The 15,313-nt window shown below is 38.8% G+C and overlaps 1 protein-coding gene across 1 annotated transcript in view; it reads left to right on the forward strand.

The window, feature by feature from the left end:
- The window catches only part of LOC121673301 (protein lin-9 homolog), a 39,036-nt gene that overhangs the window by 8,113 nt on the left and 15,610 nt on the right, over window positions 1-15,313 (forward strand). The window contains exons 2-6 of the mRNA XM_042046496.1: window positions 1,664-1,696; window positions 2,715-2,809; window positions 5,509-5,613; window positions 7,448-7,581; window positions 11,589-11,714. Coding sequence (XP_041902430.1) covers window positions 1,664-1,696; window positions 2,715-2,809; window positions 5,509-5,613; window positions 7,448-7,581; window positions 11,589-11,714 — 493 coding nt within the window. The remainder of the gene's footprint in view (window positions 1-1,663; window positions 1,697-2,714; window positions 2,810-5,508; window positions 5,614-7,447; window positions 7,582-11,588; window positions 11,715-15,313) is intronic.

Consider the following 15,313-nt stretch of genomic DNA (forward strand, 5'->3'; position numbering starts at 1 on the left):
ATCATTCAGAGCTGTTCATTCTTGGCTGATAGCAGGCTACCCATGTATTTATGCAAGCAATATATGGTATTGGATTTTTAGTATAAAATGTTAAAAAAAATTGTGGTACCTTTAATATACAGCTTAGTTTCAGGAGCTGAGTTCCCTGTGAAACAGATCATCGTAGAATCGTGTTCCTGTACCAGTCACTGACAGGTCTCCAACCCAACAAAGGTGATACATCAGAAAAGAAACGTTCAGGAGGGGTGACAGTATAGCCCAGGTGTGTCACCGTGGTTTTGACATGTAATCCCAAATGTAGTAGCTGTTGTAGGTTTGAACATCTTGGGAGATACTGGGGTGGAGGCTCTCTAAACCCCAGTGAGTCAAAGCTAGTTCTGTTTCGTATCTTAAACTCTTTTTTTAATCTTTTAGGGAAAAAGAAACTTTGTTGCCTTTTCCTTTTTTATTTTAATTGAAATTTGGTTTTTTAACAGATGGCAGCAAACAAAATACTATGGTGAAAACATAGGAGGTTAGGGGTTTTATTGCTGTTGCTGCACCTGTATTCTCTTCAATGGCCCAGCCCAATCCAAAATGCTCAGTACCCCAGAAAGGGACAGTAATTCTTTTGACTCTGTGATACTCTCTGGAATGTATTCTCTTAGAGGCAAGTACTTCTGGCAATGTGAAGTTAGTGGGATAAGGAGCTAGGTAAAAGGCAGCCTCAATGAGTTTCAGGACCTTTGGAGTCAGAAAGTTCTTGGAGCAGCAGTTTCAAAGAGAAGATGAAGCTGAGAGCAGAGAAAGTGAGAGGGAAAAGTGGTTGTCACCCAGGAACATAACTGGAAAGATAAAGTTGATTTGAGAGAAAGTCATGAATCTGGGGAGGCACTGTCATGCAGAAATATCTTCCTCTATGCTAATACAGTTGCTTCAAACAGCTCATTCTTAGAAACACATTTGAAAATTCCCGAAGATGAAGGCCCAGTGTAGTCAGGCCCAGTTTTGTTTTTCCTGGCCCAGGAGCATTGCAGAGGTTCTACAGATGCAGTGGCAGGGGAGCAGTGAAGTTTTGATGTGTTTATTACACTGTTTGAACAGTTTGAGCCAAGTAACAATCCTGTCTGCATTTATGAGATCTGAATCTGCTGCCTTTCTGAATAAAGAGGTACCACCAGGGGGCAACTAGCTATCCATCGTCTTCCTTTTGAGCATAAGCTACTCCTTTCCTGGAAATCCTGAGCAATGAAGGATTTTGACTGGTAGAAGTCATTAAAAAAAAGAAAAAAAAGGGTGTTCATTAGTTTTCTTGTCAGTTGTAAAATACATTTGCAACTGCATCAAACAAGCAGCCACATGGGAGAATGTAGTTTGGACATAAAGCTTGTTCAGAATTTGCTGTGTTAAACATAAACATTTAACATCTGAAGTTGTTTTGTAGGTGTGAACCTAAAGGAAAAAAACAAAATGTGAATATGCTTTCAAGATTTATTGGTAATAAGCATATAATGCTATGCTTAGTGCTATGAAGGGTGTGCTGGGTTCACTCATTCAGCTGTGAAAGATTTTAATAGTAAATTCCACTTTCTGCCTGAGAATTAATTAAGAATGAGTAGACTCTGCATAGGTTGTATGGTTTGAAATAGCTTGTGATTTATGTGGACTTTTTGATCTATTGCAGGTTCTTCAGCAAAAGCACTTGTGAGCTTAAAAGGTAAGAAATTAATATGTTATTTACTTGTACCCCATCTGACTTTCAGGTGTACTTAGTTTCTGGCTTCAGAAAGTTCAAGAAAATCACAGGGGTTTTTGTTGAAATATGATTGGGTTTATTGTAGGTGTTTGTAATTCTGTAGAATAATAATCCTTGGCAGTTGAAACTACATATATTGTGGTGTATTTAGACATTGCTCTTCTGGGTGAAATTCCTGAAATGTGTTTTTTCTTCAAAAGTACTGCCTAGGCATCAAGTTTGATGAGAAGATAGGGGTAATCTTTCATCTCTTGGGGATGAGATACAGGAGAGATTCTTAGTGAGAACTGTACATGACAAAATTTACATTAGGAAGGCATTTCACAATTTCATTGTATTCTCTGTCAGCAAGTTGTGGGCTAAATAAAAAACCTGCTGCTAATGTTTTTTCTTTGAAATTATCTTCATGAACATTCATACAAATTTTCAATACTTCTAATTTGCCCAGTAATTAAAGCTTCTTTATGTATTACAAGGCTTTTGTTACACAAGGAAGAAGGCATGGTCTGTTGAATATGTTGTAACTAATGCAGATTTGTTGCCATAAAATTTTATTTACTTAGTGTACACCCACTTAATAATTGTCTAGAACTAGAAGGTGTCTGTGTCCTGTAGGGCTTTGTTTTGTTCAGGTTTCAGTTACAGCCGTAGTACCACTGTTGATGTGTGTCAGTCTGACAGTGGAGGTAACTGATTCCAGCAAAGGAGGTTTCAAGAAACATAGACATTGTCACAAGTGAAAAATATGTTTATGTTTCTCCTTGTAGTGAAAACCTCCTTCAGTTTTTTTTTAATTAGTGTTAAGAACAATTTAATAAAAATACTGAAATCTAAAATCTGTTTGTTACTGAATTCAAAGATGTTGCAAGTAAAAAAATATTTCAGTAGTCAATGATGTTATATTTGCTTTTGGACAGTAGTTATGTTAAAACATACGCATACATATATGTATATTAATGATGTATTTTCTTCACAACAGAGGGAAGTTTATCCAGTTCGTGGAATGAAAAATATAATTCTCTGCAGAAAACACACATTTGGAAAAGCAAGAATGCTGGTTCTGCAGTGGAAATGGTAAGAAGCAATAAAAAGCTTCAGGATTAGTAAAGTATCATACAGTGAAACAAATGCAAGGATCAGAAAAAAAGGCTGAGATTTATAGTTTTGTAATGTCCAAATGTGAAACTATGTCCTTCACAAGCACTTTGCACAGTTTGCATATGAGATGAAAACACATTTTATAAATGAATAATCAAACAAATTAAATTGCTGACCTCGTTCAAGATAGGTCAGAATAATTTCCTCTTTGTTTTTTTGTAAAGTAAGTGCTGTGTGAAGTATTTGTACTGTATCTGCCACCTTGAGCTTAGGAATCACCAGTTTTGGTCAACTATTTTTGTATGTCATGAAATATCTCACTTCTAATTAGGGCTGAGAACTGATGCACAGAGGAAAGGAAGGGAAAATGCCATAATACACTTCCATCATTGTGCCTTCTGGGGGGCAGATTTTAATAAAAGTAAGGGACTCTCAGTGAAATTTGTGTATTCTGAGAACTTTCATAGGAGGCCTTGCATTAAAGAACAACCTTGGGATGGGGAGATGAAATGAGCCTGCAGCTTCCAATGGGATGTCTGGTGTTGGGGTTGACCATTTCACTCTTGTCGTTTGGTTTTGCTTAACTGTTTGTTTCTTGTTCTGTGATCTTCTCCTTGGTATTTATTATGGTAGGATTCATACAGATGCACATATACACACATGTTGCTGTGTGTTTATGCTGGAGAACACAAGGTCTACAAAATGCAGTTCTAGACAGAGACCAGAACTTTGTGAAGACCTTAGTTCCTGCAGTTCATGTCACAGTTTTCAGCTGCTTCCCAGGAATGCCCATCATCTCACAGAAGCAAGCTTTACTGCTAACTTAGAAGATCACATGTGCTAAAGACCCAAAGTGACTGGCTGTAACATCTCTATAAAAGCTTAGTCAATCTTTAGGTATGGTGGCTGTAGGATGTAAAAATACACTGTCAAGCTCCGAATGTAGCTCAGTATTCTGTAGAAAGCTGGGGGAAAGATCAGAGCATAGTCTGACATCTTGGCAGTGACCCATGTTGCTGAGATGTGATGGAGTAGTTTGAGTTTACTGAATGCTGAAAGTTTTGATGACATGTTGTACACGTGGTTGAAAAAATCTTTCCAAAAATGCCTGACCTGTTTAGCTACCGTGGATGATGCCTCTTTGCAACACTTGTTATTTTGCTCTGGTGTGAGGCATAGCCTCATTTTGGATAGTTCTTTGGAGCAGAATTTGGCAGTTTCTGTTGAGGGTTGTAAAACAGTTTGCTTGGTCTGGATCATGATGATTTGGTTACCTTGTCAATATACAGTTCCTCTGTCCAGTGTGTGTCTTTCCCAGTTTGTAACATCTACCAGGAATGAGTGTTTTCTTCTGTGTGCTGCATATGCTTAGATGTCTATCACATACAGAGCACTTCTGTTACTTAAATACACTTGTGTAGTTCTTTTTATAAAATAGATATACTTTGGAGTAAGAGAGGCACATTTCCTGGGAAAGCCCCGTGTTCAGATGGCATGGGGCAGACAGATCTTTAGCTACCACTGATTAATTTAATAGAAAATCTCTTTTCAAGCAGTTAACCAGTCACAAATGTATTAAATATCTTTCTTAAGTGTAAATGCTTGTTAATTTTATTTAACAGTGTTGGTTTGTTTTGTCTCTGACTACTATGAAGGGCTCATATTTGTCATTGGTATTCTTCATGTTGTGAGTGTTACAGATCTCATACCTGTATCAATTCGTAGCATTTTCATCATTGCACTGAAAGAAGTCAAATCTGCATTTATTCTGCCTTTGCTCATCACCTTTGTAAGAAGTATGAGGGGTGTGGTCTTGGGGTTCTGTAAAAGAGCCCCATTTCAGTCATGGCTGGCTCCTGTGCTGGGCCACAGAACCTTCATGGAAGGAAAAGGAAAAGCTGCTTCCCCTCAGCACTGGCAGCCAGTCACAGGTTGCTCTTTTGTCCTCACTGAAAGCAGGAGTCTTTTGTCATAAGGTCAGATGTTGAGGAATAACTAAATGAATTTTTTTCATGACACATTTGCAATATCATTTCTTGGTTTTAGTCATCCTTCTAATTCTGAGCTATAGCAGTACACAAGTAAATTTCACTTAGCATAAATTCTAAATTCTTTTTTTTGAGATTGTCACATAACTTATTCAAGATTTAGTTTCTTCAGACTCAAGCTTAGCATTTTGCTATGCAGATACTTCCAGTGAGTTAAAAAACCAACACACATCACTTTATTAGAAAATTCTTGCTAAAATTCTGTGCAGCTGAGAACATACAAAACAAATACAGTGTTTGAATAAACCTTTTTTTGATCCAAAGTTCAAAACAAATTGTTTAACAGATGTACTACTTATAACAAGGCAAGCTAGGATACACGAATGTTTAGACACCTAACTCTAATGGAAACAAGTGGGAGTTAGGCTCTAAATACTTCTGTAAAACTGGGCCAGCACTATAGTAATGGTTATAGTTAGAATTGGAAAAGCCTGGAATCTTGAACTCCTTCTTCTCTGTCCTTAGATCTCTAAGTGCTAGGAGGCACTGCTGATTGTGGACTGTGTGCCTGAAAACCAGCAGGTGGCAAGAGAAGAGGCATTTCATTCCTCTCACTGTGTATTCTCTGCATGATCAGAGAAATCGGGGTTTTTTCTTGTAATTCATTCCTAATTTTGTTTCTTACAGCCCTTCAGAAATTCAAAGCGAAGTCGACTCTTCAGTGAAGAAGATGACAGACAAATAAACACAAGGTCACCCAAAAGAAATCAGAAGGTTGCAATTGTTCCACAGGTACCTACATACGTGTATGGAGATATTTTTACCAAAAAGGGGAACAAGCCTATCTGTTTTAGTTGAAAATTGGAATATATTTGCTTTCCAAGTTGCATTTTTGGTTTGAATCTTCTGAGGAAAACTGTTGCTAGAAGTAAACCACAATTCAATCCTTACAGCTGGTTTCTTCAGTTTGTTTGTGGGAGTACCTTTCCTTTGTGATCCTGGTCATGAGCACCCAGAGCTAGAAAGAATTCCAGACTAATTTCCCATCATGCTCCTGCAAACAATCATCTCCTGTAGACAGCATAAATTTATTCAGCTTCAGTTTAAAACTGCCTAAGTTTCCTGCACTGATGACATAATGGAGAAGGCTGCTATAGAATTTAATGTATCCCAACAAGTTAGGCACTTGCTCTAGATTTGTAGCCTGTGTTCATGGTCAGCTTTACCTTCTTGATTCTGTAATGCTGAAGTCCTCAGTTCAAAGAGTTTGTTTGTATCCTCCCCTTGATTGTCAACTCCTTGATACAGCACGAAAGAGCAGCTGTAATTTGTCAGCCTTTATTTGCTATGATAGAAAGGGCAACATCTCTTAGTGAATTGTCTCTGTAGTACCTTTGTCATCCGCATCACTTCTCTGTGCCATCACCATATGAGCCTGAATTTACTTCATTGAAAAAGTACTATTTGAATACTGGTCTGATTTGCCTTCTTGAGCTGTGCTGTGCAGTGTCTGATGTGAAAAGCTTGGCACTCACCATTTAGCTGGGTCCGTTTTGCCAGAGCTGAGAACCATGACATTTCTCTTCATTACCATGATTTCTTAAGAGTACAAACACTTGGTAATGTTCTAAGCCCAGTTGTTTTGTGCTTAAATGTCTGATTCAGGAGGTCCAATGATTGATAGATAAATATTTGTGAGGGACTGCAGCTGTTGTAGTTCACAGATCTTGCTGTCCCGCTAGGCTTTGTTTCCTGGAGTTCCCGTGGCAGAAAGGGGACTTGTATCTAGCGCAGCAGGAGCCAGCAAGGTGCCTACCTTATGCTTTATCCTGTTATTGCTGCTACTAAAGTCCAAAATACTTTGAATGGTTGGGGAAGGATAACCGTTGATGATGGTATGGGGACCCAGTTTAATAGTCTGAAAAAGCTGTTATTTTTTGTAGAAACGTTTTTCTTTCTGTCTATTAAGACAGCCATCCTTGGAACAAAATTACAGAATTATTTTTTTATTTATAGTCTTGTTTAAACATGGGTCTCTGTATTATGCAAGCAGTTTAAGACAGTGTCTTTTCTCTGATTTATCAAATAGCTGTCAAATGTAGTTAAAACTTAATTGCTTCTGTCCATGCTAGTTTCTCTTGCAGTTTTCTAAGCAGAGACACTGTTCAAAGCTTTGGTTATTACATTCCTCTGCTGGCTTCATCCTCAGCTTAAGAAGAGTAAGCAAGAGTAGAAGCTCTAGTGCAAATGAGGCAGGTGCTGTTGCTGGCATCTGAGCTGCAGCACAAATTATGCTCACCTGAGACAGTCAGTGGGGCCTCAGAGTTTTGGAGTGTGTACGTATTTTAGTGCCATGCTGTTGTTACCAATAATGTGATTTTCAGTGCTGGAAAATATTTCTGTTAAAAGAGCTTTGTATGGAGATAATTGTATTGATCCTGTTAAAATTTGCAGTCTGTTCTGTTTGATTGCGTTGCTGATATAATGCAGTAAGGGCTGTTATAGATCTGTAAGAAAAAAATTGTCATGAAACAATATGTGCAGAATTTAATCAGAAAAATCTATTTTATTTGAATACTGACAAATACTAGACTGTGTTTAACTGTTTCTTTTTTTTACTACATAGAAGTTTAGTACAACAATGTCCACACCAGAAAAGAAAGTATCACAGAAGATTGGTTTACGGCTTCGTAACCTGCTCAAACTGCCCAAAGCTCACAAGTGGTGCATATACGAATGGTTCTATTCAAATATAGATAAGTATGTTTGCTTTGTATAATTGCCTCTTATTAGTATAGAAACAAGTAATTTTCTGAAATTGAGCTGTGTAGTTCCATACATTGGTTAGGTACTCCAAAGTTCATTCTTAAATTATTAGTAACTGAAAACTATTTTGTTTATTGGTGGTAGGTTTTTTCTTCTTTCCACTGAGCGACATATGTGCTCTTTGTTGTTTGCAACTAGCAACTTTAGAAAGTCTTCTATGGAAAGCTTTCCTTCATGGATATAATTTTCTTTTTATCACCTCTGCCTCTACCAGATACCAGATTTTATTCATAATGCTCTTAGCATCTGAAGCAGGAAGTAATCAGAACACTTAGACTTTTCTGAACCCTTGGATCAGTGTTATACAGAGGAGATAGGAAGGACACTGCTTCTTCATAAAGTGCTGCTTTTCTAAAAGGTGTAAATGTTGGTATGAAATATTTTTTCCCCATCATCCTGTTTTTATTGTGATCACTAACAGGGCTTCAGGCTGTGTCTGTTCCACTGTTGTCCAGATATCAGCATCTTTCTTGGATCTCCTAATGTATTTCCTAGACTGTTTCTGCAGTTTGTGCCTTGGAGTTTTTGGCACTTGTTCTCTTAATGCCACTAGCACAGTGGTGTGAATTGTTTAAAAGAACCAATTTAATTTCTTAAATGTAAAGAACATTATTGATGAATGGAGTCTTAAAATCTACTCTGGTTGACTAACAGATGAAACACGACTATTTAATATTCTAAAGAATGGCTTCAGAATTAACAAGCATTATTTTGCAGAATGCACAAACAAAATAATTACTGTTTTTCCTTCCTATTTTAATCACAATTGCTGTAGCTTTTTTCCTTAACTAGGAAGGCAGTCATAGCAATAGAAAAACATTTTGGCATATATTCATCAGAAGTGGAAAAATTAGATGTCCATTTTAGTTAGTTTTCAATTCATCATCTCTAGGATTTAATTCCTTTGAAAGAAGTAGTCTTTTCATGCCTTTCCCCCCCCTTACTTGAAAGAAAAAATGAACAAAACAAAAAGCCCAAACCCTACTTATTTCTAGGAGTAATTTTATTGTGGTACATTTTTAATGATGATTTTTACAACAGTCCAAGAATTTTTAGTTTATTCTTAAAGAATTGTCTGTGAAACTTTAGGTCTGTCAGTAGACTAGAATTTGAGTTTAGCAGGTAATTCTGAAAACCTCTTTGATAGTTATCAGTGTATGCAGTTGTGGTGGGTTGACCTTGGCCAGACACCAGGTGCTCATCAAAGCCACTCTCATCTGGACATGGGACAGAAAACGTAACAAGAGGGTCAAAGGCTGAGATAAGCACAGGGAGAGACCACACCAGTTACTCTCATGGGCAAAACAGACTTGATTTTGGGAAATTAGTTTAATTTATTACCAATGAAATCAGAGTAGGGTAATGAGAAATAAAACCAAATCTTAAAAACACCTTCCCTCCACACCTCCCTTCTTCTCAAGCTTTATTCCCAGTTCTCTGTTCTCTACATCCTACACCCCATAAGCACAGGGAGACAGGGAATGGGAGTTCTGGTAAACTCATCACACACAGTCTCTGCTGCTCCCTCCTCCTCTGGGGGGGAGGAATCCTCACACTCGCATGGGAGCCAGTCCTTTACAAATTTCTCCAACGTGAGTCCTTCCCATGGGCTGCAGTTCTTCAGAAACTGCTCCAGTGTGGGGCCCTTCCAGGAGATGAACTCCTTCAGGAATAGACTGCTTCAGTGTGGGTCCCCCACGGAGTTACAAGTCCTGCCAGAAAACCTGCTCCAGTATGGGCTCTTCTCCATGGGTCCACAGGTCCTGCCAGGAGCCTGCCCCAGTGTGGGCTTCCCATGGGTTCACAGCCTCCTTTGGGCACCCACCTGCTCCAGCATGGGGCCCTCCATGGGCTGCAGGGGCACAGCTGCTTCACCATGGCTCCATGAGGAGTGTCTGCTCTGGTGCCTGGAGCACTCCTTCCCCGACCTTGGTTTGGTGTCTGCAGAGCTGTTTCTCTCAGCTGCTCTTACTTCTCTGTCCTGCTGCAATTGCACAGGGTTTTTTTCCCCTTCCTAACTATGTTATTGCAGAGGCTCGACCACCATCGCTGAGTGGTTCAGCCTTGGCCAGGGGTGGGTCCACAGCTGGTTCTGCTGGATATAGGAGAAGCTTCCAGCTGCTTCCAGCAGCTTCTCGAAGAAGCCACCCCTGCAGCCCTCCTCTGCCAAAACCTTGCCTTGCAAATTAAAAACAGCTTGTAATGCTCATAAGATACGATCACGTTAAGATATTATAATATGGTTTACTAAGAGACGGTATATCTTTGGAAGAAAAACTTTGATCTCTCTTGTTTGGAGTGATACAATTCAGACTTAATGAGAAGCTTAAAAAAGTTTAAATTGTAGAGTTGTCAACAAAATATGGCTCACTGTACAAGTCTCTGAATATTTTAGTTAAGTTATTGCATCCAAAATTGAAATAGTCAAATAAAATGCTGTGTCTGCTGTAAGTTTTTGAAATATTTTTATTTCTACAACTGTCATCTGCAGTTATTAGATTACTGAAGCTGTTTCATTTGGATTCTCTGTACACTGCTGCAGAGGACTGTTTTTTGTGAAGTCCCATTGATTTTGGACATGCAGAGACTTCTGAAGTGCTACTTACTACTACAGTGATCACAGGCCCTGAGCAGGTGCAGCTGTAACTTGCTTACATCATTTTCCAGAGCTTCTAAGCTTGTGGATGCTGTGGGTTTAGAGTTTGCCTCCTTAAGGACAAGTGTTAGTAAGAACAATCCAATACAGGTTATCTTTCTCAAAAAAAACCCCAAAAAACCCAAGCAAAATAGTTGTTCTTTATACAGATATCTTATGTTAGCAATAGTAAATACGGATAAAATGAAACTCTCGTATGCTCTTCCTTGTCTGTTTCCTGAGCCTCATTGATCATTCTTTGTGTTTTCCTTTCACTTCATGCCACAGTTGCAGATCCTCTGGCTGCAAAACTGTTCTCTTCCATTCTTGCCCGAGTCTCCTCATATCTGTGCATCTTTCCCCTCTCCTGCCACCCCAGACACTCAGTTGAAAGCAGTGTTGCTTCCAAGACCCTCTTTGTTCTGTGCTTGGGTATATTCTTCTCCAAACCCCAGTGCCCTGCAGAGGGTGGAAAGAAGCAGCTTTATCCAGGATGCAGTTATCCTTTTGTTCTCGCCAGGAGGGATCTTTTCAGTTGCACGTAGTCTTTAATGATTAACCTTCTGTTAGATGGCATATCTGTTGCTGCTCCCTTGTCTCCTGAGCCTAAGAAGGATGTGGTACTACAAAGAAAAAGGCAGTCATAGAACAGAGATAGAGATGGGTCACAGCATCAGAGAGAAATTCCTGAGTTGTGTAGGTCTGTTCTCTGAACTGTCACTTCTCTCATACTGATCCTCTGCTTCACCATGGGGTCATACAATAGAAGTCTCACCTGTACAGCTGTAGAGAATGATGAGTTGGTTCAATTTCCTGTATTTTGGAACCCTCTGTTGAGAATCTGAGTTACGATTGAATGAATTGATGAAAAAAGGTACTGTCTGTCTGTTTCTCAGTACCACATTGTCCTTCCCTTTATTCTCAGTATTTCACTCTCTGGTTTCCTTCAGTGTGTTGCAGTATCCCCCTGACACTGAGCTGGCTCTGCTGAAGTTCCATTTGGTGCCTTTATATACATTACAGAGCAGGATGAATTATGTGTGTTTCTCTGTAGTGACTAGAGAGAGGAACATTTTTAAATGTCAGTGATAGTAAGGTTCAAAGAACAATAGTCCTGGAAACTTCCTGATTTTGTTTTTGCCTGAATTTATTTCAGGTTAAAATTGTTCTTTGAATAGGAGTGTCTCATTTATGTGACTAATTTATACTATTTTTTCAGTGTACTTCTTATGACGGATGTTTTTTGAAATCTCGTGACAAAAGTTTACCAAGTGTGGTTAACATAGGACTAATTATGTTTCAACAGGCCACTATTTGAAGGAGATAATGACTTCTGTATATGCCTGAAAGAATCTTTTCCAACTTTGAAAACCAGAAAGTTGACAAGAGTAGAATGGGGGAAAATCAGGCGATTAATGGGAAAACCACGGAGGTAATTTTATCTTTCTTTTCTTTCAGCTAATACCTACATGTAATTTTGATGTTACTGGAATTGTTTATTTTAAAATAATTTTGCATTCAAATAGTAGAACAAAACAATATCTTAAGAGTAGTAAAACTCATTTTATTAGGTGTTCTCTGAGCACCTCTCTTCCCCCACACTCCCTATTCCTTAAATGCATGTGTCCATGTAGTTCTCATGAGTCCATGCTTGAAATGTTCTCTTCCCACTCCTGATAACTGGGTGTCCAAGCTAGGATGTGTTGAAGTTGTTATTGTATCTTCTATACTGCAGTGCTTCCTGGCCTGGGAGAACTGGCCAATTTTTCACTATGGGGGTTTTTTTTAAGTCTATAACTAGCTCTTCATGAGGAAAACAAGTGCACATTTTCACCTCATTTAGTTTATTATTGTTTTTAAATCATTTTCTAGATCTTCAGTTTTTCCTAGATTAGCTATCAAAACAGAGAAGAGATAGAGTCACCCATAAAATATTGTCCATCTTAGAGAAGTAGCCAGAATTTAATGAAGGACATAGGGTTTTTTTCTAATTTAGAATTTTTAATTCTTAAACCCTCTGATTCAGCTCAGCCTTTTCACAAAACCTACACAATTTAACCTAGAGAAGGCTAAGGGAGGATCTCATTTTTGTGCATAACTATTTGAAGGGAAGACAGAGAGAAGATAGGGCCAGGTTTTTTTCCAGCATTATCTGGAGACAGGAAAAGAGGGAGTGGGCACAAGTGAGGTGGTAGAATCTCCATCCTTAGATGTATTCAAAGGTTCTCTGGACATGGTCCTGGGAAGCCTCCTGGAGGTGATTCTGCTGGAGGGGTTGGAGGAGATAACCTTCAGAGGTCCTTCCAAACTCAACCACCCTGTCATTGTGTAAGTAGTGTTTCATAAATAAATCAGCCTTTTATTTCTGTAAATGCAAATACTAAAGCACTGAATCCATTTCTTCATAGATTGCTGAGTCAGATTATATTTTGCATGATGGAGACCATTTCACCTTCTGTACCTGCAAACAACATAAGTAAAAACCGTCAGTCAAGGGAAGGCAGCAGAGCCAGCTTGAAAACAGCTCCTCTTAGGAAGATGTTCATGTAATTTGAGCTTAACTTAGATAGCTTTTCATTCCTTTGTTGTCATGCTTCCCACTGAGAGAGAAATGGTGTATTTGGAGGTTAAGTCATCAGTTTCTCGTTTGACTTTTGCCAAAAGTGGTTACCTCTCTAAAAGATCAGCTTGCCTCATTCAGCAGTCTGGTGGACCATTGATAAAACTTCAGAGTCTTAGAATGGTTTGGGTTGGAAGAGACCTTAAGGATTGTCTGGTTCCAATGGGAGTTGGGGTCAGGGGATGCACTGGGCAGGGAACCTTGTCTAGATCAGATTGCAAAACCCCATCCAACCTGGTGGGTTGCAAACTTCCTTTCAGTTTTCAGGGGTTCTTTGGGTTGGTTTTTTGCCCTTTTTTTTTTTTTTTTGCCATGGGGAGAGTGGTTTGGGATTTCATTTGGGGGTTTTTGTTCAGCTATCATAGAGTTCTTTTTTTAAAAAAGACATTCATGCCAAAGGAACCAAAGGTCTAAATGGGCAGGAAATTGTTTTATCTGAATTTTGAAGTAGAAACGTTTGACTTCATAAAGAGTCTGATTGTTTGTTAACAAAAACTTTGAGTTACTGCTTTATAGCAAAATAAAATAAGCATTCCTGTTTGCTTTTTATTTCTTAATTAATTTTTTTTTAAAATCACTGGTAGTCTTCAAGATGTCAGAAGTAGTCTTTGGCCTTAGTTTTAAAAGACTTTGAAGTATTCTAAATAATTTAAATGCTTTTTCAAGACAATTTTAATCTACTTCTAGAGCAAAGATTATTTTTATTTTGCCATTGTGTTGGAAATTTCTCCTGTCTGTCCTCGTCGTATGGAGATAAGCTATAATACCATGTCAACACTGATATCTCCCCATGAGAGATTAAAAAAAATAATTAAGACATTTTGCACCCGCAGTGTTGATGACAGAGGATAATAATGTCTCTGAGTGATAGTTCTGCACGTGGTTGTCATCTTTTTTTTTGTTTAAATATATTGTAGTATTCTCTTATGTCTGCTGCTACCTTAAATGTCCTATCACACATCAACAGTGTGTTTGATTGGCACAGCAGTATTCTTCATGAGAGCCTGCAAAGCTTGTAAGATTCCAGTAGACTGTGGGGAAAGATATGCTCCAAGAAAAGGAAGAGGTAATAGTTTGTGTACTCTGTGTGAACTTAATTGGGCTTGTGGAATAGCAGTGGATATGAATTAAGCTTAGATATGCTTGTCCTACCACTACACGATGGTGGTGATTCCTCTGTGATTCAAATTCTCATGAGCAACGTAGAAACTGAGAAGAATGTTCAGCATCTTAAGAAGTCTCTACAGAAAACTAATGAGATTGCAATTTTGATCTGTACCATAGTTTTAATCTTCATTTTTTCATAGGAGGCATGAAGATGGGATAATCTTTTTAAATGCATTTGGGGAACGTTGGGTTGGAGGTTTCCTTTAACAGAAGCCAGAAATACATTTCAAATACCTTCTGCATCCATAGTTACAGCATTTGGGACAGAGACTTTAAGACCATCCGAGCTGTCAGTAAAGCAGTAGTTGCTGTTGTAGGGACCTTCGAAGGTCAGTGATTAGTATGTCAGCATTTGAATTGGCATTTCTAAGAGCATGAGTCAAAAAACATCAGGTGATATTTGCCATTCCTGATGCAAGACCCTGGACAGGATTAGAAGGACTAATATGAAGTCTATATTGCTTTGTTTCTTTTTTCTTTTTTCCCTATTTTGTTGTCTTGCTGTGGTTAGCCACCCTTCTCCTCAATGGAGTTGAAAAGGTCTGACCTGCATTTTGCAACTTGATATTCACAGCCCACTGCAAACATTATTTCACACCTGTTCCTCCCAGTAGTACATATGAAGTCAATAGCATCAATAAATGACAATATCCAAGGAAGCTCTGCGTAAGTGTCCCAACCACCATCCCTTTCTATCTCTGCCATATCCCTTTCCAGATGCTTTAAATTCCTAATGAGGACCACTGGAATAATACATAATTGTGGGTAAACACATTCTGCTCTTCGGTGGTGAACTGGTGAGTGGGACACACACCTGCAGCCTCAATCTACAACAGAATTGCTAGGCTATACAAAGACTAGTGGTGATTTTTGTGGTGATAGTGATTGGAAGCCTCATATGGGAACCTTCGGTGCAGTGCATTACTGCATTACGTGACAAAAGTACCTCACAGCTTCAGTTCATTCTTGCTTCTGTTTTTTTCCCATGTCTTGCTTAGGACGAGGATCTCATTATGTTAACACCGGGACAAAACAGGTGGCGTATGCCCCATAAAACTTAGAAAACACAGATAAAAGGCAAATGATCTGTGCATATAGAGTGTGAAACTGCTGGTCAGTGTGAAAGAAAATGGTCTCGGCATCCTGGCAGCTTAGTGCTTACAGCCTTCTTGTACATAATGCCATGAAGAGAAATTGTGGAGAAAAGTGAAAGGGCTTGGTGGAACTCTCCCAGTGAGGGGTAT

Source organism: Corvus kubaryi, unplaced genomic scaffold, assembly GCF_017639235.1.
Source record: "Corvus kubaryi isolate FWS band 111438036 unplaced genomic scaffold, C.kubaryi_AGA036_p1.0 65345, whole genome shotgun sequence".
Classification (NCBI taxonomy): domain Eukaryota; kingdom Metazoa; phylum Chordata; class Aves; order Passeriformes; family Corvidae; genus Corvus; species Corvus kubaryi.